Source organism: Lacerta agilis, chromosome 2 (genome assembly GCF_009819535.1).
Source record: "Lacerta agilis isolate rLacAgi1 chromosome 2, rLacAgi1.pri, whole genome shotgun sequence".
NCBI lineage: Eukaryota > Metazoa > Chordata > Lepidosauria > Squamata > Lacertidae > Lacerta > Lacerta agilis.
The window spans coordinates 54555571-54583049 of record NC_046313.1 but is presented as its reverse complement, the minus strand read 5'-3'; the positions used below and the strand labels follow the sequence as shown (position 1 = coordinate 54583049).

General features: G+C 39.6%; 1 protein-coding gene across 4 annotated transcripts; it reads left to right on the top strand.

Moving 5' to 3' along the window:
- The first annotated feature begins 263 nt into the window (after positions 1–263).
- Positions 264–24127, top strand: CDKL3 (cyclin dependent kinase like 3). 4 transcript variants are annotated; one of them, XM_033140098.1, is made up of 13 exons: positions 264–393; positions 2130–2311; positions 2897–3091; positions 4692–4870; positions 6443–6555; positions 8603–8742; positions 13632–13720; positions 16444–16585; positions 17851–18176; positions 18447–18540; positions 21321–21480; positions 23400–23497; positions 23932–24127. In XM_033140098.1, the coding sequence occupies exons 1-13, from the start codon at positions 327–329 to the stop codon at positions 23968–23970; spliced, it is 1824 nt and encodes a 607-aa protein (XP_032995989.1). In that variant the 5' UTR covers positions 264–326; the 3' UTR covers positions 23971–24127. The 4 variants fall into 4 exon arrangements, 3 of the variants coding, with proteins under 3 accessions (XP_032995989.1, XP_032995991.1, XP_032995990.1); XM_033140100.1 differs by having other exon boundaries at positions 290–393; positions 2139–2311; XM_033140099.1 differs by having other exon boundaries at positions 321–433.
- The last annotated feature ends 3352 nt before the right edge of the window (positions 24128–27479 follow it).

Here is a 27479-nt window from a genome sequence, read left to right as displayed (position 1 = left end):
TGCCTCGTCATCGGAACGCGTTACAAATCTTGGGCAAATGGATTTGGGGCAGTCGACATTTCATGGTGCTTGCAAGGAAAACCCTAACGGAGGCCCGGCAGCCTTGCGAAATGGTCGTTTTTCAGAAAGCCCCCGTTAGGTAAAAGGAGCGATTCCGGCTCCATCCGCAGGCATGTTGCGGGACAAGCTGACGTCACCCATAGGCCAGGGCTCAGCCCTAGCCCCGCCATTCGAACGCGTCGAACGCGATGAGGTCAGAGAGAAGCACCGCCTCTCGCTCTCGGGTGACGTAGGCCGGCCGGCTGTTGATATAGCCGGCGGTTGCTATGGTAACAGGGCCGGTTTGCTTGGCTGGGCCTAGGAGGAATCAACATGGGGAGCTCCCGAGAGCAGGTCAGAGGCAGGAACACCTTTAATAGGAGCTGCTCCGTGGGTGGGTGCACTGGCGCTTCCCGGAACCAGGGTGGGCCGGGACGCGGGAGAGGAGGGAGAAAGAAGGGAAGCCGCAGGAGGGAGGGAAAAGCTTGCTCGGGGCGGCGACTGTGGAGCAGCAGGAAAAGTCGAAGGGCCGGTAGGGCGGGGTGGCACCGCCAAACAAGGTGGGAAGATAAGCAAGCTTCAGGAAGCTGGGACACACGCCCCCCACCACCACCATCCTGCAAGGACCGGCGGAAGTTAAAAAAAGCAAAAACCAATTTTTATTTTTTAAAAAATTATTTTAAATCTGTTGTATTTACTGCTCTTTGGTAAAAAAACCTCCCGGGGCGTCTTACCTTGAAAAGAAAGGAAAAGAAAAATCGAACGGACTCCTCATCCATTGAGATTCTTAAACAGAGGATGGAAAGCCATCTGTCATGGATGCTTTAGCTGACATTCCTGCATTGCAGGGGGTTGGACTAGATGACCCCCGGGTTCCCTTCCAACTCTTCAATTCTATGATTCTAACAAATGCATACTGGCCAGTGACTCCAAAGCAAAGATTTAAACCCGACAGAGCATACAAACCCACAGAAGGGCTCGTGTGACCTAGCAGGGTTTGAGCCCCAATGGTTCTGTACCAGTGCCCGAAATGTGGGTTGAAGTGTTTCCTGAGAGGCTGGCGAGGTTTCCTGTCAAAAAAACAAGACAGGGTGATTCTCAAGGGCCGGATCTATGTAGGGAGGGATAGAAAAGAGAGGCAGCTGAACTGTCATTAGGCAGTGTGAGGGCGGAACATAAGTGGACCAGGATAAACCACAGACAGAGGGTGCAGGTGCCAAGTTTGCCAACACCCAAGGTGGGGGTGGGAGAGGTGAGATCAACCCTCCCTCCTCACTTCCAGGCAGCTCTTTTGTGCAACTGCATTTCCCATGTACTGTACTTCACAGTGAAGCTTTTTACAAGTGAATTGGGGGGCAGCGGGGGTCGTGGGATGTCTCCAATCAATGAATGAAGAGTGAAACCCCCACATATGAAAACAGGAACTATTCCACATTGCCTCTTTAGTTATATTGCACTGCTGTGATCAAAACTGTTTACAAGGTTGTGGGGTTGTGGAGTGGGAACACCAGCAGTAGCTACAGTGTAAGAAAAGTCTTGGGGATTGATTTGTTTATTTAAGACCATCCATGGCATCACACCTTACAATTAACAGGTGGGGCAGGTCCCTAGCGCAATCTAAAGAAACTGCATGAGTAGGTGGGGAAGAATGTATGATTATTTAACTTATATACACACTTTGCCCTAGTTACAATAATCTGGAGATAATTCAAAGTGGGGTGTCAGATGTCCCTTGCACACTCAGGTACAGGCCACTCCTAGTTACCTAACTGGAGGTTTCAGTACACCAAGCCCCAAGTCATGTGCAAACCCTGTTGAAGTAAAACAGATTTTGCCACAGCAGTGGTAGATTGCACAAAAAGAAATAACAGCTGGTCTTTATGCTTACAGCTCTTCCTTCTTTCAGTGGGGAGAAGTTCATGGTATTTTGTATTACTGTCGTTAACAGATACAGCGCTTGTTAGGTGTGAAACTGGTTGAAAAAGTTTCTGTGTAGGAATAGCTCCTTTTAAATTTATTTGCGGAATTTATTTAAGAAACAACAAAAAAGTTTGAGTACTTCAAAATAACATTTTCCCCCTTCTTTGAAGAGATTTCAGACTTGAGTATGGAGATGTATGAGATCCTCGGAAAAGTGGGAGAGGGAAGTTATGGAACGGTAATGAAATGTAAACACAAGGAAACAGGACATATAGTTGCCATTAAGATATTTTATGAGAAGCCTGAAAAGTCTGTCAACAAAATTGCAATGAGAGAGATAAAGTTCCTGAAGGTTTGCTTCTTTTGTTGCTGTTTTGAAAATCAATGCCTTGATATCCCCAGAGATCAAATATGCATAATTGTTACATATATCTTGCTTGAAAACTTGCTTTTTCATAAGTGATAACAGATTTTCTGATATTCAGATTAGAAATCTTAGACGTTGTATTAATGTTGAAAATATATAGAACCTTGTGTAGGCAAACATTAGCACTATTCCTTTTCTTATTGTTAATAGTAAGACACATTGTGAAATTATTTTGTGTTACTACCAGTTAAAATAATTATGCCTCACGTAAAGGAATTCAAACACAGTGGTAGAATGTTTACCGGTACTAGACCTTAAATGAAGTAAACTATATGTTAATTATTCATACAATTATTTTATAGCTATAGTTAAAGCTATTTTTCTTAATCTCTCCATAAATGATAAAACAAAGTTTATAAATATTGTATTTTCTCAATACAAGTATTGGAAATATGTTTGTTAAATCACTTCAAATTGTGTAGGCTCAAATTAATTGCGAGAAAGTACATGAATTGCAAAACTCTTACAAAGGGAAGAAGAACAGAAGTTTGTTTCCTCTTTTGTCAACAGCAATTTCGTCATGAAAATTTGGTCAATCTGATTGACGTCATTAAACAGAAAAAGAAAATCAATTTAGTCTTTGAATTTATTGACCATACAATTTTAGATGAGCTACAGCATTACTCTCATGGATTGGATAATAGAAGACTTAAAAGGTATCTCTACCAGATTCTTCGAGCAATTGACTATCTTCACAGCAACAATGTAAGTACCCTATAAAAGTCATGGAGAAAAATCAAATGTTGAAACAGAATAATATCAATCTGAATACCATATCATATCTTTTATTGACAGAGGCTTATCTGCCTTTAATAATTTCTGGATATTAAGCTCAACAGATGATGTTTTCCCTATTACAGAAGTTCAAGAAAAACTATACCTGTTGTGTTTCTGTTAATCACCTGTTTAAAATGCAGGAGAAAATCCTCTTATTTGCCTCATGTATATGGTCATGAATGTAAATGCCACATAATATTTTTCATTTATGGACCAATCCGTTCATATTCTTTTACTGCCTTACTTCCATTATGCTCTGTATAATTGTAAAATATTGTAGATGCAATAGATAAAGTTTGATATTCTTCATTACTGAGCATACATGGTCAAACGAGGCTTTTCTAAAAACTATTGCAATTGTGAAAATACAAAACTATTGCACGATTTTTAAAGAAGAAAGATCATTAAGGTATAGGAGGCTGCAAAATTAGAAATCAAATAATGTCCATACTTTGGCAACAGCTGTGGCACTGATTTACAGCATGTGCTGTCACATGATAGCACACTTATGAGTTCTGTTCAGTGCAAATGCCCTTATCCAACTGCATTGCAAGCTTCAGGAACTAACACTGCATCAGAAAAACCCTGTGATAATGGCATTGCACATACCTACCTGATAGAAGTGTTGGGTATAGTTCTATACTTTCCTTTTAAGTAGGCCCAGTTTAATTCAGTGGGACCTACTTCTGAGTATGGGACGTGGGTGGTACTGTGGGTTAAACCACATAGCCTAGGGCTTGCCAATCAGAAGGTCGGCAATTCGAATCCCTGTGACAGGGTGAGCCCTGCTGCTCTGTCCCTGCTCCTGCCAACCTAGCAGTTCAAAAGCATGCAGTGCAAGTAGATAAATAGGTACCGCTCCACCAGGAAGGTAAATGGTGTTTCCATGCGCTGCTCTGGTTCGCCAGAAGCGGCTTAGTCATGCTGGCCATATGACCCAGAAGCTGTACGCCGGCTCCCTCGGCCAGTAAAGCTAGATGAGCGCCGCAACCCCAGAGTCATCCGCGACTGGACCTAATGGTCAGGGGACCCTTTACCTTTACCTTTACTTCTGAGTATACATGTATAGGCTTAAGCTGTCAAAACAATTTCATTTTTCTCACCAATAAATCTTTGGAATTATAGTTTTGTGAGGGAGGCAGGGATTTCTCATACAGAATTCTCACTACCCTCACCAAATGTCTGTTCCAAGAATTTGAGGGCAGAGGGACATGAGATAAGCTTGATTTTAAATGTAGATATGACCATATTCTTTAGTTTTGTTCCAGACATACTTTTCCTCAAATCCAGATTTTTTATAACACCAGAATAATTATTTTCTTACTATTCTTTGAGTTTCCATTTCTTCTTATAGCTTCTCTCCATATCAATTTATTTGTTTGAGGGCAAAACTTGTCTGTTTATTTCATAACTTTGGGTAATCAATTAATTTTCCTCCTTAAGAATAACCTTCTTTGTTCCTCAACTGATTTTGAAACTTTTTTTGTTCAACTGATTTTGTTCTTAAGCTTTATTCTTATTTTGCCAGGTCATTCATCGTGATATCAAACCTGAGAATATTTTAGTTTCACAGACTGGAATTACTAAACTTTGTGATTTTGGATTTGCTCGGACCTTAGCAGCCCCTGGTGACATTTATACTGATTATGTGGCCACACGGTGGTACAGAGCTCCAGAGTTGGTATTAAAAGATACTACATATGGGAAGTATGTATTTTTAAAATCCTGTTAATGAGCCTGCATTGGACAGCACTTTATCTTATATTTAGATATTCAAGAAGGTAACTGTTAAAGGATATTCACATGAAAGCATTGAAAAAACAAATTTATATAAACTTGGATGCTGTGGGGCAGAGGGACATGAGATGGCGCCCTCACACACATCTAAACAGCAACTCCTCTTTTGATGAAGGGTGAGATTGATAAAATATCCAATCTGAATAATTTACATAACATTGTTCATAATCCTACAGAACTGTACGTACAGCATTGGATTCAGTGATATGAAAAAAACATTTACCTTTAAATAAAACGTGTTTACTAGTGAAGGTTTCTGCTATTTGCTATATTTTGAAATTGAAGTAGTTGTGTTACATTGGGATTACACCCTAGTCTTATTTTATGTTTACAAGTCTCATTGATTTCAGTGGAACATAGTTGCACATAATAGGCATGATACAATTAGGCTAACAATTTCGCTAGTGCCACTGCAGTGTCAGTCCCAGATTTTGGAGAGCACAAGGGCAAAATACCCTGAGTAGGTCTAACTCTTTGCCACTGTCACCACAGAAAATGGTAGAGAAACAAGAACTCAGGCCACAATGATGATTTAAATGATTCAAGTTTTTCAAGTCTCTTATGGATAGATTTATTTCTTAAAGTTTATATGCCAGGTGAAATTAATGCACCAGGACAATGCCCTGTTTCGGAGATTCTTCAGCTAATAGAGTCTTAAAGTTTTAAGGTTGATGTGTACTGGTTGCTTAGAAGAAGAATCTCCAAAACAGGGCCTTGTCCTGGCGCATTAATTTCACCTGGCATATAAACTTTAAGAAATAAATCTATCCATAAGAGACTTGAAAAACTTTAATCATTTAAATCATCGTTGTGGCCTGAGTTCTTGTTTCTCTACAATTTTCTGCACTGACACCACAGACCATTTACTTGCCCCCCCCCATAGCCAGTCTGTACCACTATCCAGAAGGAGAGGGCAGGTTGAATGGAGGCTGCTTCTCCTTCTCCTTCCTCTTGTCACTGCTATTAAGCCTGGAGAGGGCAGGTAGCTGTAGCAGGAAGGAGAATGAGAAGGAACAGAGTCAGGGGGCTCTGGGTGTCAGCAATAGTCTGTTTCTGTGGTGTAGGCATTGGCAGAAGTCTTACAATATCACACCTTGACCAACTGTGAAAGTCCCCTGTGGTGGATAGGTAAATTGAGTGAAGTCTGGAAGAGATTCTGATACCAGCCTTATATAAAATTTATCCCAAGTTCCATTGAAATCATTGTGATGCATGCCAACACAATGCATTTAGGGCTGGGGTGCTGCCAGGCTGCAGTCCTCAAAGCACTTTCTGGAAGTCAGCAGACTTCCATGGACAATAAAATTTGACTGTTATGCCCTTGGCTTTCACTAATTGTCCATGTTTTTAGTTTCAGGTTTTTTTTTACTCTTATAAACGTTTCAATTTTTTCTTTAAATTTCTTATTTAAAATATTTAGCTGACTTTATTATAGCTCCAGTCTCTGTATTGTTGAGCACTTTGTTCATTTCCTGATCTTAGACCTGTGGACATCTGGGCTTTAGGTTGTATGATCATCGAGATGGCCACTGGCAACCCCTATCTTCCCAGCAGCTCTGACCTAGACCTACTTCATAAAATTGTGACCAAAGTAGGTAGGTACTGCTGCAGATGATCTCTGCAGAAATCATTGTAGTAAAATGTTGTTCATTGCTACTCTAAGCTCAATAATTAGCCATTGTACATCTCTACACAAGATTTGGGTTTTAAAACACCTTTTGTTAATTAAGGGAAGTGGATGAAATATATTATTCACCTAAAAAAAAAAGAAATCATTTGCCACCAAAAGCTACAGACAGCATTCTAGAAGGAATATGCTCAACATAACCTTCTCTACAGTTCATTAGAGTTCTGTGTTCTCCTTTGATGCAAAGAGCAGCTTTGGGTGAAGGAGGGAACTTTTGGATCAGGAAACTGGTGTAAGAGAAAATGTTAACTCCCCTCTCACTCCCAGTGGTGTAGCTGTTATCCATTTTGCCCCCCTCTTCACCAGCCAAATTGCTTTTACATTTAGAGAAAAGAAAATAGCTGAGGAGATCCAGGAAATTTACTGCAGTCTTTTCTAGTTTGGTCCTCCTGAGCAGCTGAGCAGATTACCCCTCCATTTCTCCATAAGTAGATTTACTTTACTTTACTTTACTTTACTTTACTAAATGTCTATACCTCCATAATCCAAGGATCACAGGGTAGTTTAGAATATAAAAACACAAAAATATATAACATAGTAAGAAACAAAAACAATATCCCCACAGTTTTATTAAATTGGAACACTTAGACCATGCACTTTTAAACACATTTGCCAGTATTACTTATTTCAGTGGATCTTACTTGTACATTGCTTAGAGACCCATGCAGTTAAGTGCTACATACATTACGTCTTAAATAAATACAGTGGTACCCCGGGTTGCGTACGTAATTGGTTCCGGGTTACAGTTCTTAACCCAAAAAGTACGCAACCCGAACAAGCGCGCGAAAACCCCGGAAGTAGCGGTTTGCACATGCGTGAATTGCGTAGAACGCTTCTGCGCATCCATGCTCTTGGTTGTGCTTCTGGGTTACCAGAGTTCGTAACCCGAAAAGTACGTAACCCGAAAAGTACGTAACCCGGAGCATACATAACCCGAGGTACGACTGTAATAATATAGTTTATATACTAGTGTTATGATTAGGTGTTAAGTTATAACATATCTAGTAGCAGTGTAGGTAGGATGGCTATGGATACAGGGGGTGGCTTTTGACATATTATCCCCTTTCTATTGGAATCATTTCAAGGGAAATTATTATGCGAGGTCTAGAGGCTGGTGTAAAGTTATACTGTTGACACAGGAGTCTCCATAGATCAGAGGCATACGATACATCATAAGTGTGGTCCTCCTTCCTGCTGCCTTGTCCTACACATGACTGCACTCCATTTTAGCCACTCCACCAGTTTATTGTTGTGACAGAAAAGCCTTGAGGTGTTCCATGTTGCTGGTATATCTTGTGTTCCATTGATACAGCAGAGCCCCTACTAAACCTTATACTCTCAGCTGGCATTACAGAAGTGTGCCCTTAGTATTCCAACTATTTTTTTCCTTTTGGAGCAAATATCTTGTTGTTGATGTTTGGGAATGCAGAAGGATTGAAATTTGTACATAGATTTGAGCTAAATCTGCCTTTTCCCTTTGTGGTCTCCCTTGCTTTCCATATTCCTAACAAATGTTAAATAATTTGACAAGATTAGGTTTGCATGCATAGTTGCTAACCTATTCTGGGTTTGCAGGAACTGGTTGGAGTATGTGCTTGCCTCACTTGAGCAAAGTGGAAGGACAAGAGGGCCGGGCTTTTCTACACAAGTGTTCTGTTGAATGAGTCTTAAGTACAATTACATTAAGATCTTCACCAATATTATTTTAGGTTACAATCCTATATACATTTACCTTGAAGTAAGTCCTACTGAACTCTGTGGACCTTACTTCTGTATAGGATTGCACTGTTAGCATAATTAAATGTGTGTGAACGTTTTGTCCATTTCAGTCATAAGAAGCATGCTTTGTTTTTCAAAGTGTCAGGAGTGCACCTGAAATTAAATTGATTTTTGTCAACAAAATGTACCTTTTATTTGACACATTAATGCTTATTGGGTTTCTTTCTTTCTTTCAGGTAACTTGACACCTCACCTTCAGAATATTTTTATAAGGAGTCCAGTTTTTTCAGGGATGGTCCTTCCTGAAGTTCAGCATCCTAAAAGTGCAAGGAAAAAGTATCCCAAGCTCAGTGCACTGCTTGCAGATATGGTTCATGTATGTCAGAAGAGGTCTGAGTATCAAGCTTACTGATGATCATTATTTGTAGCCTGGTATAGTTTGTGTTCTGTAATTGGCATATCAGTGTTTCTGTTACTTTGTGTATTTAGGATTGACCCACAGACCTGCACTGTGGTATACCGACTCCCCACACCCCTGCTTTCTCACTGACTTCCCCACTACAGATGATAAGTAGGCTATGTGGATTACTTGAAATCTCTGTCCAGGCCTCATTAATTATCACTTTTACACATTTCAGAATCTTTTGGTAGGACCATGAGGTTTCATTTTTCTAATTTCTCTCCTGCTGCTGTTAAAGAAAGGTTTATCCTAAAAGCTTCAATGCCAGAAGGTTAAGAAAGCCACACTTATTTACTGTATTTCACAGACAAAAATCTGTTTCATTTTAAACGATTGTTTTACCACACTGAACAACTATTTTGTGCTTTTGAGTTCATTTGGTATGGGCAATGTGTGTGATGCTCTGTTTTTTGATGACTGAACCTACCATTCATTCTCTTATATTAGGAAAGGAATACTGTATTTTTCCTTGTATAAGATGCCCCCTATTTTGGGGGAGTCCAAATTAAGAAAGCACCCCTCAGCACTACCCGTGTTTAAGACGAGCCCCAATTTTAAACCTAATTTTTGGGTAAAAAACCCTAGTCTTATACATGGAAAAATACAGTAACTGGTGTGGTTGATTTTTAAAAACACACCTTCAAATCCATTTTAAATTCTTTGGCAGAAGTTTAAGAGCAAAATTTTAAGGCAACTTTTTGATAAGGTCTTTATCAAAGAGAATGTTAAATTTCCTAAAGTATAAGCTGCTTTTCCTTATGACAACAACTAATTCCATGACGCATGTTATTCTCTGGGTGTTATCCTCAGTACATTATTTTCAAGTAGGCTCTGTCCATTAGAATCTAAATTCAGGAAGAAAGAATCTTTATGAGAGTTTTTATGGTTGAAATAGGAGACCTAAGAACTTCATTCAGCAGATTAATCCTCTGAAGGATTCTGTTGAATTTTAAATGGCTTATTACATGTATCCACATTGCTAATGTAGGCAACCCTACAATGGAATCAATTGGAGCTATGAATATGCTTACAAATTGTAACTTCAGTAACTAAGGGGTTGCCCACACTTCTGTTAGTGGCACAATTTCTAGGCACAGTGTGATTTGTAGGCACAGGTAGGGGCATGGTTTCCCCCACCACCCCCACCACTGACCCCGGAAATACCCACTGTTTATTGCTGAATTGAAGCAAACGTCAATCGGGTTGATACACAACAGTACTGCACTGCACTTGATGAGCCTTTTAAACCCCAGGGTTGTTTTGTCTGGTAGTGGCTATGAAACAACTGCCAAGGCTGCTGTGACTGGCCTGAAATGTTGTATCAGTTGTCCTATCTGAGCCTGGTCCTTATCACCTGAAATATTGCTCAGAGCTATCACAACACTGCCTTTTGATGCATGGTCACTTGGCCAGACAGTATCCTGGCTCCAAAATAGGGTTTGCAGTGGCTCAGCTGTGGGAAATTGTACTGGAAGATCTAGTTGAAATTTTGAAACATACTATAATAGTCAAGCCAAATTCAATCAAAATGAGAACAACATCAGTGTAAATAAACCAGTCATCCTGTGTTTTCTGGTGTCATCTTGAAAGATGTTCCATTAGGGTTCCTTGTAATATTTTAATTGCAAAATGCATTTTCCTATTCTTTTTCTCTGATGTGTTTCTGCAAACATGCTTCTAGGCCGTGTTTGTTTGTCAGATCTTAGCTTGAAGTCATTTTTTAATAGAGAATTATGTAAATGTTGAAGAAGGTGCCATTACAAATGTAACAAATCATTCGTGACAACAGCAATGCCAGGCACACTTGCAATAATGTGCATTGCACTGCTATTATTCATACATGAACAAAAGTCTAAAGTATTTGATTCACAAACATAACAAGACCTGCCATAATGAAGTGCCCTTACCAGCAGTAGTTTCTTTAGCACTGATAGGATTGGTATCTAGGAAATGAAGGCTCTTATTTATTCTGTGAAAGGTTAATGAAGTCAAGGTTCTGTAAGTCACAGAATGATAGTATTCATGAACCAATAATGGCCCTGGCCAAACATGGAGATGCTGTGGCATCTTCAGTTTGTTTGTTACACAGTTCTGTTGCATATTAAACAATACTGGTGATACAAACAAAGTATTTTGTGCTAAGAAAGTGATACAGTAGTTATTTTGTTCATTGTATGCCTTTGTGTTAAACTTACAAAAGTATTGGACTGAGTCCATTAAGTTATATTTCTGCTCAAAAGCACAATAAAGATTAAGGAATAAAACTTTGATTTACCACAACATCATCCCAAAACAGCTACCCCCTGCCTGAACAGTGTGCTATGTCGGCCAATTACCGGTATATAATGTTAGGCAACATTTGTTCCTTGATAAATATGGAGCAGCTGGCTGATGGGCAGCATTGCTCCAGAAAAATAGGCTTGCATGTTCCTTATTTCTTTGAGGAATCAGAATTTCCAAGGACAGTTTAAGTTTCTTTGGAAGAGAGCCCTGGAAACTTACACTGTCTTTGTAATAGCTGTTGTATTTACAAAGGTGCAAGCTGAGCACATGGAAGAGGTATGTCACTCTCAATGATAGGCAGGAAGCCTGGTGTTCTTGCCTCACATCCCCATTAGGCAAACTTGCTGTCTCCCAGGCTGCTTCCTTCCAGTCTAGCTAACTACAGAGTGCTCATCCTTCTCCCCCAACTCAAAACTGCAGATCCCTTTCCCACCAGGCTGCCCCTTGTTGAGCACTGACCCTTCCTTGCAGATAAATTGTCCACTGGGAGAGGGAACCCCCCTAATCATTACTTTTCATTGGGGATCTGCTCTCACCACTTGCAAGCAAACAAGCTTAACAAAGAATAAATACTCAGCAGGTATAAATATGAATTAGCTGCTCTGTGAGCTGCATACTTTTAGATATTAATTCATTCAGAGCAACACCTTTGTAAACAGAGAGCTGGCACTTTTTCGTTTTAATTTTTAGGGTCTTGGTAACCAGATTGATTCTCAGTTTTCCATTAATTGTATTCACTCTTCTTTTAAAAAGCTCAAAGAAGCATTTGTGTGCACAAAGTATTTTTCTGTCTTGGAAGAAGATGAGAAGCTTCTGCTAGGTTCCCCCCCCTAAAGCATGAGTCTTACTCAGTTCAAAGCATGCCACTATTTCATTTTAATCTTGGTGGTGCAGTTTTGCCTGTACAAAGGCAATGACATGATAGCCACTCCATAAATAGGAGAGCAGTTTTGCGCTGGAATTTGGAATGGCTGTGTCACTCCCATCCATCTGACAGTGCTGGGTGATGTCAGGTGTACAGTGACTCATGTACAGTAGAAGACTCAAGGAAAAGAGGGAGAAGCCTTAAGAGGACTCTCCACACTTTTGACTTAGAGCCAAATTACATATTATGACAAATAAATCACTAGGGAAGTTTGTCAGGTTTGGTTTTTTAAAAATGGTGTTGGGGTTTTTTTCACTGGGACCTCAGCACGTGAGGATGGGAGGTTTAATCCTTCCATCCCTAGCTATGATAGTGATAAAAATTAACTGTTCCATACAGCTATTAGTCCTGAAAAAGTTCTAATTGGCACCAATGGGAGCTCCTGCTCCCCTGCACAATAGCACTGTGAGGGGGATGTTTTGGTAGCTCACCTTTCATACCATAGCATGATACACCATAAAATAAATCACACAACAAATTTATACTCAAAAATAGCACTTAAAATCCCAGGGCAAGTACTATTGCATTTTTCTAGAAAGAACATGTTGTGCATTGGGTCCTAGAGAAGTATCTCCCTTCCGTATGTTCTGTGATCCTGATGAAATCTTCCTGCATTGCATCAACTATTAATTTGATTAAAGGCCAACATGCTTCCTTTTGATGCAGTTATCATAACTACTTCTTTGGCCTTTTGTTTTAACTTTCATGTAAGCCACGTTCTTTACATGGTTATTATTCTGTTATATTGCTTTCACAGGCACTATCCAATAAATACTCACAGCCCTTCCAAATAAAGTTCAGACAGCATTCCAAAACTCAATGGTTCTGCTAGCTGGGGAAAGCATTGCATTTTTTCAAAAATAACATGTTGTGTTGGGAAAATTCAAGTTATGCTTCCTGTAGGCAGAATGGCTGGATCCCGTGTGATACAGTAAATGATCAGCAGTTATATAGTTCTTTTGCTATGAAAGGGGTCTGGGTACCTGAAGTACCACATTATTGGAAGAGGGGAGATTTCAAAGATCAGGAAAAAAGATATTTATCTTTTATTTTAAGTACCATGAAACAAAATTTCTCAACTGGAACCTCAGCTCATTTTTCACAGTAATTAAGAGAGATTTATTTGTTACAGTAATAAAATGGCAAAATGACTGCATGCAGAAAATATGCTAATACAGTGGTACCTCTGGTTACGTACTTAATTCGTTCTGGAGGTCCATTCTTAACCTGAAACTGTTCTTAACCTGAAGCACCACTTTAGCTAATGGGACCTCCCACTGCTGCTGCGCCGCCAGAGCACAATTTCTGTTCTTATCCTGAAGCAAAGTTATTAACCTGAAGTGTTATTTCTGGGTTAGCGGAGTCTGTAACCTGAAGTGTATGTAACCCGAGGTACCACTGTACTCCTTAAAATTGTTAAATAACAATATCAATATGCTTTCATTTTTTATTTCACTTATTAATAATAAATAAATAAATAAATAAATAAATAAATAATGTTATATGGTACACATTTTATTACATTTGCCCCCTGGATAATATTATATAAGCTTTTAGAAATGCTGCCTTCTAAAATAATTGTTCTATTATTTTTTAGGCTTGCTTACAAATGGATCCTGCAGATAGGATATCATCTGCTGATTTGTTACAGCATGACTATTTTACCAGAGATGGTTTTGTTGAAAAGTAAGTGACATGACCTCAGGTTTTGGATTTTTCTGTGAGAGCCTTTCAAGATGATTGACATTTTTCATGACAAATACATGCTAATAATTTGTTAGGGGTGAGGGAGGAATCAAAACATCTCCATCTATAGTAATGCTTCTTTTGGTGAGATACTGCGCATATTCCCTATGCTCAAATATTTAATTTTTTGGGAAACCAGATTTTCTTACTAGGTTTGAAATGCAAAATACTACCGTTTCAAATTTAACTACTGTGTGATCGTAACTGTTCAAATGTCTCAACACCATGTTGGCCAGTGCTTGAGATGTGACTGATGGCTCCTGCATTAACCAGGAAAATTTGAGAATGCAGTGGTACCTCATGTTACATACCATCCCCCTTATGAATGCTGCGGGTTAAGCGCTCTGCTAACCTGGAAGTAGATGCCTCTTGTTGCGACCTATGCCCCAGGATGCGAGCGGAGGTCGTGCACCAGTGGCACGGCAGCAGCGGGAGGCGCCATTAGAGAAAGCGCGCCTCATGTTATGAGCAGACCTCCGAACGGATTGAGTACGTAACATGAGGTACCACTGTATACATAAAAAACTCTTAACAACACTGTGACAATGTCCAGGAGTGCAAATAATTTTGCAAAACATAGCTGATCTGACCCAATCTTCTAGGAGCCAGTTTGGAAGGAGGATGAGATTGATGTGTGAACACACCATCAAGGAGAAGTCTTGCTCTGGTCTGTCTCCACCATCCTTTTTCCAGGCTATGCTTAATTGAGAGGTATCAGGGCTCAAACTCACCTGAAAATCACAGCCACAGAATTGGAGGCCCTTCATTCAAAGAGTGACTCCTACTTCCATTTAGGAACCACAGCTGCAATCTTAATCCCATTTACCTGGGAGTAAGCTCCGTTGAATTCATTAGGACTTCTGCCTAGACGTGGGTAGGATTGTGGTGTAACAAAGTAGGAAGAGAAAGCCAACTCTCATACACACCAGCATACATGGGAGAAACTTGCTTCCTAAGCTCTTCAGTCAGCTGGGTACCAGGAGCAATATTTAGGCACAGCGGCAGCTTGGGGGCCTGTGTTTTTGCACATCGGATGCTATGTAAATTGAACTTAAGTTTCTGAAAATTAACTACTGCTACAAAAAAGCCCCCACTATGTACTGAAGCTGTGTCTCTGAATGATCAAAGCTCATTAGAATCTCCATCATTAAAAGATTAATGGTCACAAGTGGGGTAGTGTAAATCACCTTTTGAGAAGGGCAACAGGATGCACAGATTTACTGTCACCCACCTCAACAAGTGGCTGACACTTTCAAGCCTGACATGGTCAGAATCTATTCAGAGGTAGGGATGTTGTGCAGAACACACACATCCTAAGTGCTTGTATATTCTTGGCTCCAGGTGGCAGTTTGTTTTGTTTTCAGGGGGGGGGGAGCCAGAAGGACAATACATGTGTAGAAGGTTGTTTCCAATTCATACATCCAACTCATGGATTGGACCTTAAGGTTGCAATTCTAAGGAAATGTATTTTGAAATAAATTCCATTCATATCAATATGACTTTAGTAAATGTATTTTTAGATCATTCTGTGTTATGATTTTCAGCTAAATGGACAATCAGTCACTATGATAATGTTTTTGTTGACTAAATCGTCTTGTCAACATTAGGCAAAAAAGAACAAATTTGATGCAAATCTTTCTAAGCATTTGTTCTGTTTTCTCAAACCTCAAAGGGGCTTTGTTAAAGTTCCATGTCAAGAAAGAATGCTTGATCTTTACAATACAATAAATAGGCCGGTGCATAATTTATGCAGGCTGAAATAGAACTTGAAAGTTGGAATATGGTTTGCAATGAGAAATAAACATTTGACATGGAACACAATGCACTTATAAGCAAGTGGTCTTTAAAGTATTTGCCTTTAGGGCCACAACTAAGATGTAGAACAGATGTGTTGTGGTTGGCATGTTTTCCAGTTCTGCTAAATATATTCCAGAAGGGCAGTTGTGTTAATCCGTTGCAGCAAAAACAACAGAGTCTTGTGGGACCCTGAAGGCTAGCAAATGTATTACAAACCAGCATAAGCTTTTGTGGACCATAGTGGACATGGTTGGCATTCTGTGTAGGATAAACAGGTTGGTGTCTTTGGAAGATAGTAAATAGGCAAACCAGATGACTAAAATGGCAATATAGAAAAGCCAGTGGAGGGATATTTCAGACCCAGGCCATTCTGTGATGGTTCTTAAGGTAGCCATCATAGAACAAAGGAACTTCAAAGGAAGACTGCAACGTGAAATGGTTAAATCATGATATGTCAAGCAATTCAGTGGTATCAGTTGTGGATTGAATCAGCATAAAGGATTTTTCTCACACGTGTTAATTGGTTTCCGAATGCCGGGATGCCTGTGTTAGCAACTACTTTTTGTGAATAACCACTCATAATATAATTTACCCATAATCTGTACTTTTAAGTATTTCATTTCCTTCTCACCTGTTTACACTCCCTCCCCATTTGAATCAGACATATACCTGCTACCTGGGATACAATTTCAGGCACCTGATGAAGTAGACTGTAGTCTAAAAAACCTTATGCCATAATAAATGTGTTGTTGTGAAGATGCCATAAAACTCTTTGTTCCTGTTCTTGCTACAGGAGACTAGCATGGCTCCTCCTCTAGAATTTGTTTGTATATGCTTGTTGATGTAAATGCACTTTCCATTATCAGATTCTTACCAGAATTGAAATCCAAATTACTACAAGAAGCAAAGTTGAATTTTCTTTCAAAATTCAGAGACAATAATAAAGAGATGGATGAAAAAAGAACAGTTCACATTAACGTGTCTCAGAGTGGCCCAGTTATTGTGAAAGTAAGAATGATTACTTTTTTTAGAATGTTTATTATTATTTTACATGTAGCAAAAACTATAGGCTAGCAATATGCCACCCCACACTGAGTAGTTAGGAGAGCTGCCATAGATACCTACAGGTATACAATTATTATTTCCCATTAATTACTTGCTTATCGTTTTTTACATATATTAGATTCCCAGATCCCACTAGTGTAAACAGAATAAACCTGCCTAATGTATACAGGTTGAAGAATTTGATTTGTGAATTTTAGCTTACTCTGGGAATTCAATCATATTATTAAATGAAAGGTCAATGTGATAGTTATTCATCAGAGCTTATTCACAACTGTTTCAGCCCATGCCAGTTGCATTGCAGTGGTAGACTTTGAGCTTCTCAAAGTGGTGCCCTGTGCAACACCAACATTTGGCGCCCTCATGCTTTCTGTTGTTCATTATTTTTGTGGTGCCCCTTGCAACACCCTCTCGGCTCAGCACCCAGTGTGGGCGAACTGGTTACACTCCTCTGAATCTGCTTCTGTTGCATTGTTTGTCAGCCACACCTGACTTTTAGCAGAGCTGCCATAGGCAGCCATATGTTGGTCATGTGATTTTTGCCTTCATGATCGAGATGTTTTGAATTAAGATAGTCGGTGTCCCAAAAAAGGAAAAAGGAAAAAGAACACATGAGTCTTGTTATGGTAGCAAAGTCTGAGAAGCACTTATTGGTCTGTATTTCCAGGGCTATGAACAGTGAGAGAAATTAAGGAAGAATGGTTTGCAATTTTAAGTAGGCCACAGAATTCATGACTGTTCTATTATGTTGAAACTGTGGGAAATGGAGAAAATTCCACAATAGTGCAGCATTACTTTTAATACTGATTACTAATAAGCAAATTCAAGATCATTTTTAGATTGTGTTCTAGGATTTCATAAACATTTTACTGTTGGCTCACTCAGGATTTTTCTGTGTCCATGATCCACATGTCACTTCCAGCATTTGACCCAGAAAGTGAAACTGTTGTTCACTTTTGATTAACTGACCATTTACCTACCAAAGCTATTAATCCATAGTTGGTGGATTAGGGAATTATGTAGGGATTATACATCTTTTCCTGTTGAATGTATCAAAGAAGAAATTCAAAGTGATTCACACTCTGAAATGAATTAGACACTACTGTTTTTCTTTCAACTCCATGGATCTCAACTCCCAAGTTTTTCTATAGGATCAGAATGTAGGTTTATAGAAGGAATTGCTTAATATTTGTGTGTATTACCTGTTCTAGGAAATTGAAAAGGACAAAAAACCAAAGGAGATGAAGATCAAAGGGATTAAAATGAAAGGGGTGAAATCTGAAATCTCAGAGCTGAAAAGGAATGAACAAGAAGATGCAGTTTCGCAGTGGGCTGCTTTGTCTCAGAATGCTCTAAACCTTCCTCATGAGAACAAACTGACAGGCAATGATGGCACTGGTCTGGCAGCTGGCACTGACGGTGGTGGGACAAAGGAGGATTCTCCACAGACGCCCACTATGACAATGCCACGCATCAACCCAAACTGCGGAAATCTTACTGCAAATTTCAATTCACACTTCCTGTGCCCTAATTCAAGGTATGTAAGGCAAAAGTGAATGCAGGTGGGGAATTGGAATGCTTGGAAAAGATCAATTTTTGCTCAAAGCTTTTAAAAAGAAACAGTTTAACTGCTGAATTTAGATAAGCTATGTGTGATTTCTTATCGAGGAGCTATCCCTGCCACAGCGTATGGGGTGGGTAGGGAGATATTAAATATGGAACATGCTGAATAAAAAATAAAAATCTAATGACATGAGTTCTTAGTTGTGAATGAATTTGTTACTTCAATTATCTGCTTGTTTATCAGATTACCTGAAAAAGCAAAGAAAAGACGAAGTCCTTGGCCACAAGTGTCACAAATAGGTCCAAATAACCGTCAAGAGGAAGGGACTATATCTCAAGTAAGTGTACAGTTTTAAAGATCAATTTGGTTCATCTGGTTATGTCTTTGAAGTATCTTCAAAGATCCAGCGCCGAGGGCCTTCTGGCGGTTCCCTCACTGCGAGAAGCAAAGTTACAGGGAACCAGGCAGAGGGCCTTCTCGGTAGTGGCACCCGCCCTGTGGAACACCCTCCCAGCAGAGGTGAAAGAGATAAATAACTATCTGACATTCAGAAAATACCTGAAGGCAGCCCTGTTTAGGGAAGTTTTTAACCTGTGATATTTTAATGTATTTTAATATCTGTTGGAGGCCGCCCAGAGTGGCGGGGGGGACCCAGCCAGATGGGCGGGGTACAAATAATAATAATAATAATAATAATAATAATAATAATAATAATTATTATTATTATTATTATTATTATTATTATTATCTTTTTAAGCCAATGGTTGCAATCCAGAGAATGATTGACATGCCTAAGGGCCAAATTTGATGCAAGAACAGCAGGCTCTTTCTATAAACCCACTTGAGCCTGCCAGGTTGTATATAAAGCAGAAAGTGTTACCTTTTTTATCAACAAGGGTTCAGACATAGAGTTGCTAAACAGTCCCCCTCCATTAACACTTACCTCTCTGAAGTCTCTACCTACATGCTTTTCTACTTAGCCCAGCTTTGCTATGAGAAATGAGCTTCTGTTTCACCCATGGGCCCCTTTTGCACTCAGAATCAGCCTTCCACCTCTGCACGCTTGCTGGTATTACTAGAAAAGCATTGAGCACTTGTTGAAAAATTAGCAACAACTAAAGCACTATACAGGTGAAACTCGAAAAATTAGAATATCGTGGAAAAGTTCATTTATTTCAGTAATTTAACTTAAAAGGTGGAACCAATATATGAGATAGACTCATGACATGCAAAGCGAGATATGTCAAGCCTTTATTTGTTTTAATGGTGATGATTTCTGAGATTGTGAATTTGGGGTTTTCATCAGCTGTACGCCATAATCATCACAATTATAACAAATAAAGGCTTGACATATCTCGCTTTGCATGTCATAAGTCTATCTCATATATTAGTTCCATCTTTTAAGTTGAATTACTGAAATAAATGAACTTTTCCACGATATTCTAATTTTTTGAGTTTCACCTGTATGTGTAGGCTGGCATTCATACCTTCCTAGCTTCTGGACCACAGCTGTTAAGCTTCAAGTGAATAGACTTACTCCCCCTGCCCTCCATCCCAAGAGCTATGCATAGGTTTTGCCTTTGTTGGCACTTACACCCAGGGAAAAGTGAAGGCAGAAGGAAGCTTTAGGCTGAGGTATGCAGGTAGCAAGATTTTCTGTGAAGGCTGGCTGCATTTTGACCAAAGATCACCCTCAGGTCAAAGGATCTCCTTGTCCAGTTAAAACAACTCACTCATGTATTTTGGAACCTTCTTCTAAGCACTAGCTTTGCACAACTGTTCCTTAACTCTCCTTTTGTTTTGCTTTTTTTAGTGCTGCTTTTCTTTTCTGCTTTTGCTGTATTATTATTTTATTTATATGTCCACTTACACCTGAAGATCTCAAGGTGACTTACTTAGCAAAAAATACGCCTTAAAAAACATACAACGCTAATAGTGTTCACGCTAAAAAACTCCTACCCCACAAGTTCACATCTCCCACCGTAAATTTATCACAAGTGATCACTGTAAAACAGAAAGCAACAAAAAACCATCTAGTGAGGAAACGGAAGACAAATATCAACATTCAAACGCTTGAGTGTACAAAAAAAAAGTCTTAACCTGGCACTGAAAATGTGTTAGACCTCCCTGTAGAAAAGGTGTTTTCTCATGTAACCCTTAGAAGGAATACTTGGAGGAGGATCTCCAAGGACAGCCTGAGACTCCAGTCAGGTTTAAAAAGAAAAGGGTGCTCTATATTGCAATCTGGTCTTGGGCTGCATAAAGCTTTACAGGCTAAAATGAGCACTTTGAATTGGGCCTGTAAAGCAACCTAGAAGTTAGTGCAGACAGACAAGCATGGGTATTATATACTTTAACCTCCTGGTCCTAATTGTAAGTCTGACCACTGAATTCTGCGTCAGCTGAAATTTCCAAGTTCTCAGAGGCAGATGTCAGCTCCTGATCACAAGCAGCTATGGCACTAATTGGACAGGGAGCAAAAAGATGCTCAGCTCCTAGTTCATTACAGCACCAATTGGTAATCTGTCTTGCAAGTGTGCTCAAGGATGAGGCTAGTGACTACAGTCCCCCAACTGCCTGGTTGCAAGTGGCAATGGATGCTGGAGGGGTGGGGCATGCAAGGCATTAGCTCCAGAGATCTCTGCTGGACTTCATGGGCCATAGCAAATGTCCCAGTATTCTGGGTACTGGGTCTGTTGTATAATGTCTCAGTGTTCACAAGGTGGTGTGGAATACAGTTCAGGCAACTCTACCATTGTTGCTCAAGGGAGTCTTCAGCAGATAAGAGATCTGTCATGCCTTCCCTGGTAGATGTTGGAAACCAAACAGGTGCTTTAACTGTCCATGGAAATAAACAAATATGTTTGTAGCTGGATGCTGCCAGCTACTACGGAAAAAGACCTATTGATTTTGTCTAAAAGATGAAATTTCTAATAGTTCTTCTAGCCCATAAGAGTGATTTATTCCTGCCTGGTGATATAATAAGCTTCCTCGAAAGAGAGACTTTAAAGATTATTAGTACTTTGTGTCAAGGTCAGAATTAACTACATAAAGGCATAGTGAAGTTGAAACTGTAGCACAGATGTTATCTTGGATACATACTGATTCTATTTTTAGAACCAAATAGAGAAGGTCTCTCTGTATGAAAGAGCTGCTCAGATTGATCAAATAGTCACAATAAACAGAAAGAAACGCAATATTTCAAGATGTGAGAAGAAGGACATTCACTTCCCAGAGCTAACCACGGGGCAACAGAAAGAACTAAAAGGAATGGAAAGTATGCTTGCTATCTTCTATAGATTTTTTCAGATAAATTGTAAGGCTGTAATGAGTTAATCTGAAATGAAACTTAAATATCTATATATAAGATTTGTAGAACGTGATGCAAAACAGTCTGCTCAGTTTTTTAAGGCTTTCTTTTGATGAGTCAGTTGGAGCAGATTCCTTCCTTTTCAAATATAAAGCTGCATGCAAATTGAACTAAAAAACAGAAATCAGCTCAGAGCTGGAATGTATGCATGTATGTATGGAAGTAATCTTCCTGCTGTATATTTGTTTGCTTGTTTTGCCCTCAGTGTTGTTTCAAGCAGGTTGACTCTCTTTCAAACATGGTTTAAATGCCACTTGTACTTCTGCAGCAAAAAGTACTGATTTTATTTATTTATTGGTATTAGAAAGGACAGTAAGTTAAAACATCCCCTCCCCAGTACTGCTGTTTCATAAAAAGAGACCCTTACTTGGAGCTGCTTTTAAGTAAATATTTTAAAAGTTGAAAAGTTGAAAAATACTGTCATGGATCTTCTGTATAGCCTTTTCTTTGAATAACAAAACCCCTACCCCACATATCACAAACTGCTTTTGAACACCACACACAATTAAAAAAAAAATCCTTCTAGTAGCACCTTAAAGATCAACTAAGTTTGTTCTTGGTATGAGCTTTCGTGTGCTCATTTTCGTGAGTCTTTAAGGTGCTACTAGAAGGAATTTTTTTGTTTGTTTGTTTCAACTATGGCAGACCAACACGGCTACCTACCTGTAACTGGAACAATTTCAAAATTTTGCCATGTAGCTTGAGGTGAGAGGGGGGAATGACTTCCGTTTCATAAAACTAAGGCTAAGGTTTCCTTGGGCCCGCAGAACTAATTTCAGAGTTCCTTGAATTATGGCTGCTGTATTATGGTTCTGTATTTGAAGTGATTAAAAAGGTTGAGTGGTGGTGGCAAGCGTGCAGTTGAAGTGGTGGGTGGGCATGGCTGAATCTGGCTTCCGAGAATTGTGCTTGCAGCTGCCAAAATTTATAAAAATGAAGCAAAAGGAACCTCTTCCCAACACCACTTGTTAAACTGAGGGGTGGGTACTCCATTGCCCCACAAACTTACCAGGTGTCACCATTAAGAGGTTTTTTCTTAAAAAAAAAAATGTGGGACCCAGAGAAAGGCTGGGAAAATGAAGTTGATGGTATGCATGACCGCAGCCAGTTCAGCATGTTAATGAATATTATTTTTATTTTATTTTATTTTATTTTATTTTATTTTATTTTATTTATTATACTCTGCCTTTTCCCACTGTTCGGAACTCAAAACTTACAATCACAACAAAAACAGCACAGCATCAGCATCAGCCCCCTCATTAAAAGCAATCCATTCCCCAAAGCCTGTTGGAACAAGAAGGTCTTCACCTGCTAGCAGTTTAACTTCTCTAGGGAGGGAGTTATAGAGTCTGGGAGCTGCTTGAGTGCCTGCCTGCCTGCCTGCCACTGTGAAACTGTGTTTTTGTATAAAGCCGGGGTGCTGATGCCTGTCTCTGGTGGTCATTTGTGGGGTTTGTGGACTACAGGGCCCCAGAGGGTGTCCCAAAGTCAAGAACTAAAAGCACTACTTTTAGTTGTGCAGGGGGATTAGTGCTCAAATATTTTCCTATTAGCCAATGTTCAGCAGAAAAATGCCCCTTCAGTTGCTTTTCCCCATGTGGGAGGTCACAGAATTGTGTTCACGATAATCTGAATTAACAAATGAAAGCTTCCATGATATAATAAGCTCTAAAGCCAAAAATAACTAGTTATCTTTCATTTCAAAAAAAATCTTCAATTAAATCATGGTTTTCTTTGTTTCCTTAGCTATTGGATTGTACATTTTGGAAAATTCAAACTAGAAAAGCATCCAAATCTAGAAATAATTAGGTATTTGTTTGTATAAGTTAAACAGGTAAGAGTGCTGAAGAGGGAGTCAAAGAAATCTGAAGTATCTAAAATACCATCTTTACTAAATGTGGATCAGAATCGTGAAAAACTTGAGGTAAATTCAAATGGATTCTGTAACAGAACAGTGAGTTAAGTGTGCGTATGCCAGTTTAAAATAATGGAATTAAAGATAGCTAACTCTCTGTTGAATTGTGGTAAAAGAGTTTGTCAATATTTGGACAAGGTACAAGTATTCTTGGACTTAGCTAAAATATATAATTACTGAGTTGTTGAAAATTAGAGAATACATGTAATATTTCCTTCCTTTTGTCAGTCATTTAGAAGTGAATATAATGCATAATTGCATTCAATGGGAACATTTCCTAGACGTCTGCTAAAAAGCTGCTGAACTCTTTTAGAAATATTTATTGTATGTTTAAAAATGCTTTGCTTTTTTATTTGGAGGGAGATAGTTTTAATTTGATGAAAAGGTGAGTTTTCACTAATTGGCTTCTGTCAACTAACCCTATCTTTTAATTTAATATTTAGAACACAGGAAATGCAGGAAATACACAAAATGAAAACTAGCCAAGTTTGCCCGTGAAACAGCATGCATCTTGGGAAGATGTACAGTGTCTGGAGGAATAAGACGCTTGCTTTTAAAAAAAACTTTTCATTAAAAAAGTTTCATGAATAACTCTGCATACCATGTGTAGATCCTCTAATAAAGTATTTTGAAATGTGATGGTGACAAAAACATTCATTTTTACAATATACTGTATAGTATGTTTAAGGCAGGGGGGTCACAAGTGTGGTGCCTATAGATGCAATGCGACCTTTAAGGTATTCCACTGGTGCCCATGAGGCCTCTGCCCCTTGGTCATGGGACAATTGGGGTGGTTACCTTTTTATCCCTTGTACAGTGGTCCCTTGTGTTATGTACCATCTTCCTTACGAATGCTGTGGGTTACAAGCTCCGCTAACCCGGAAGTAGATGCCCCTTGTTGCGACCTTTGCCCCGGGATGCAAGCAGAAGGCGCACTCAGGCGGCGCGGCAGCAGCGGGGGACGCCACTAGAGAAAGCACGCCTCATGTTATGAGCAGACCTCTGGAACGGATTAAGTACGTAACATAAGGAACCACTATAAAGCATATAGAACAGAAGGAGGGGAGAAAAGTAACTGGAAGCTTACTTGTGCCTATGGCACTTGCTCAAAAATCCAAAATTTGCCACTGCAGATAGGAGCTTCACTAATGAAAGATGGCTGGCTACCTGTACACCAGCAAATTAGGCCTCCTGGGCATCTGACATAGAATGGAATAAGTGAAAGGTAAGAAAGACCCATGCACTGTTGAGGGAGAAGAACCATTGTTCCACTTACACAAAGCTAACCTTGCTATTATATTGGGATAAGGATATTGTTAGATCTGGCAAGCACTACTAAAGCCCAAAGAAAACTGTAAGAACAAGAATTTGGCTTGTGGAATAGCTCTAGCTAGCTTTTGAGTCTACCTGGTTTGCTTTGAGTCCACCTGCTGGAAAAAAGCAGGATATCATCTTTTAAAAAATTAAATATTAGCTGCTTCTAGCAGCAAGAGATGACTTTGTCAGGGAGAAAACAAGTGGATAATTTCCTCAAACAATAGCATACTAATTTTTTGAGATAAATCATTGGGTGCTGGAGAAAGACAGCTTTCATCATAGGCTCCAAATTCTAGCTATGCTCTTTCTTGTCCCTGATTGTTCACCAGGTGCAGAACTGAAGCAGAGCTCGCATATTTGCTTGTACTGTAGCTTTATGAAGTCTGTTTTGGCTGGTATCACATAGGTACTATCTATTTCTCTGCCAAAATGCTGGTGTTTGTGCCCCTTTTGAGAAGTGCTACTCAGGAGAACTTCCTGCTTTCCGGAAACAACTTTGGGCCCTTGCTAACGTGTGTGAGTGTGGTTGTGTGCTGGTGGTGGGGTAAATGAGGGGTCCCCAAACTAAGGCCCGGGGGCCGGATGCGGCCCAATCGCCTTCTCAATCTGGCCCGCGGATGGTCCGGGAATCAGCGTGTTTTTACATGAGTAGAATGTGTCCTTTTATTTAAAATGCATCTCTGGGTTATTTGTGGGGCATAGGAATTCATTCATATTTTTTTCCCAAAATACAGTCCAGGCCCCCACAAGGTCTGAGGGACAGTGGACCAGCCCCCTGCTGAAAAAGTTAGCTGACCCCTGGGGTAAATCCTTGAAGCAACTTAATACAGTATTGTATTTTACAACGCATCTAGCAGCCCCAAATTACTGGGGGTCTCAGTGAAGCACTTAATAAGCTTTCCTCTGCAAATCAACGCACATACCAATCTTAGATTTTAATAACATTTCCCCCTTCAGCACAGCCAAAACTCATACTATATTATGAGAATCACAAGCCTTGGGCCAAGGCCTTGATGATCTGTTAACCTGCCTGATAATCTGGCCATGGTCAAAACAGTCACAATTAAAATACACAGTGCAGTGCCAAGTACAGTTAATGTTGACCATTTTGGTGGACCACCTGAATGGAGCTTGTGAACCACTAGTGGTCCACAAGTCACCATTTGTGAAGGCTCTGATCTATGAGGACAGACGCTATCTTGTCCTTTGCCTGGAACAGCAAAGTGTTGGGATGGCTCTGGTCTTTTTTATATTGGGGGGCGGTGAATATTCAGAAATTCCATCCTCTTCTGGCAATCTGAAATGGTATAGTAGTACACTATGTCACTTAAGGATTCTACACGGGTAGATCAGGCTTAACCGGGTGTTGAAAAGTGGAAAAGGTAGCCTAATTGGAACTAATTCTGCCAGACAAGGGTAGCTGAAAGCAAATCGCGAAATGTGTTACTCATGTGGACGGAAGCTGAAACAGGAGAAGGGACCAGCAGAAGGCTGGGAAGCTGCCTGCCTGTCCCCATATTCTTTAATGGAAGTCTGGCAGTTTTACTTCCCCCTAGATGACATCATCAGGACCATTTTGGAACTCTATTCAGTACAGTGTCAGTGGGATTTCAATTGATTTGAACTACCCTGTTATTTTGAAAGGACGCACTTGCTATATTGCTAGATGTCTGGAAGCCATTGTGCCAAAGCAAGTGGGAGGAATAGTGTGAGCTGGAATTGTTTTTTTGAACAGCATGGTTATTAAAGACCAGCTGGCACACCAGGAATTATGAGGCACATTCGAAAAGCCCTAGTTTATTTTTTTCATATCAGTTAGTACATACTCTGCTAAACTGCTTGTATTTTCCAGGTCAGAGAAGCTTTCGGAAACATGTTAATCCAACAAATAGTGAATTAATGTAGTTCCCCTCCTCCCTTTATGGTTTCTCACTGCTTATGTTTTGCATTCCCTCCCTCCCTCAAACTCTTGATAGAGAACAGTAAACACGAGGCAGTGAATCGTCCTATCCTTATATGTTGCAGTCTTTTAAAGGTCTGAGTGTATAAAGTAATTTTAGCTTAGCTCATTAGATGTTTCAGAGCCTATCTTGACTGCACATATCATGGACATTAAACTGAATTTCATTTGGGAACCTTTTTATAGGAGTAGGAGAGTATAGTCCCATTGTTGCTGTTCGTATTGCATGGTGGATCAGCAACATAAAATCTAAAAAAGAACACCCAAACCACACCACACTAATTATAGAAAGGCCATAAGCAGAGCATGAATGTAGCAGCTCCATCTTGTGCTCCTCAGCAACTGGTATTCAGAGGTATATTTTACACAAGTGATCTCCATTTCCTTGGTTTTACAATACTGTACTTCCTTACTAGTTACGTAGGCAGAATTCTTTTTTTTTTTTTTTTAAGAAAGCAGACACTGAAGTCTTACGAAATCTCCTGCAAGTGAAGCACACAGGAATGGAAGAGCTTCAAAATTATGAAAAACAAAAGGGCTGCAAAGTGGAACAGGCTCAATAATTCACGGAAAATTAACAAAGCAAAATGACACTTTGAATTACATTCCACAGGAAGCCCAGAGCAACATCTTCAAGTGGTGAGGAAGTCTTGATGCCAAAGTCAAGTACTCTTTGAATGTAGTGAATTCAGAAAAGTGGTATACAATTACTGT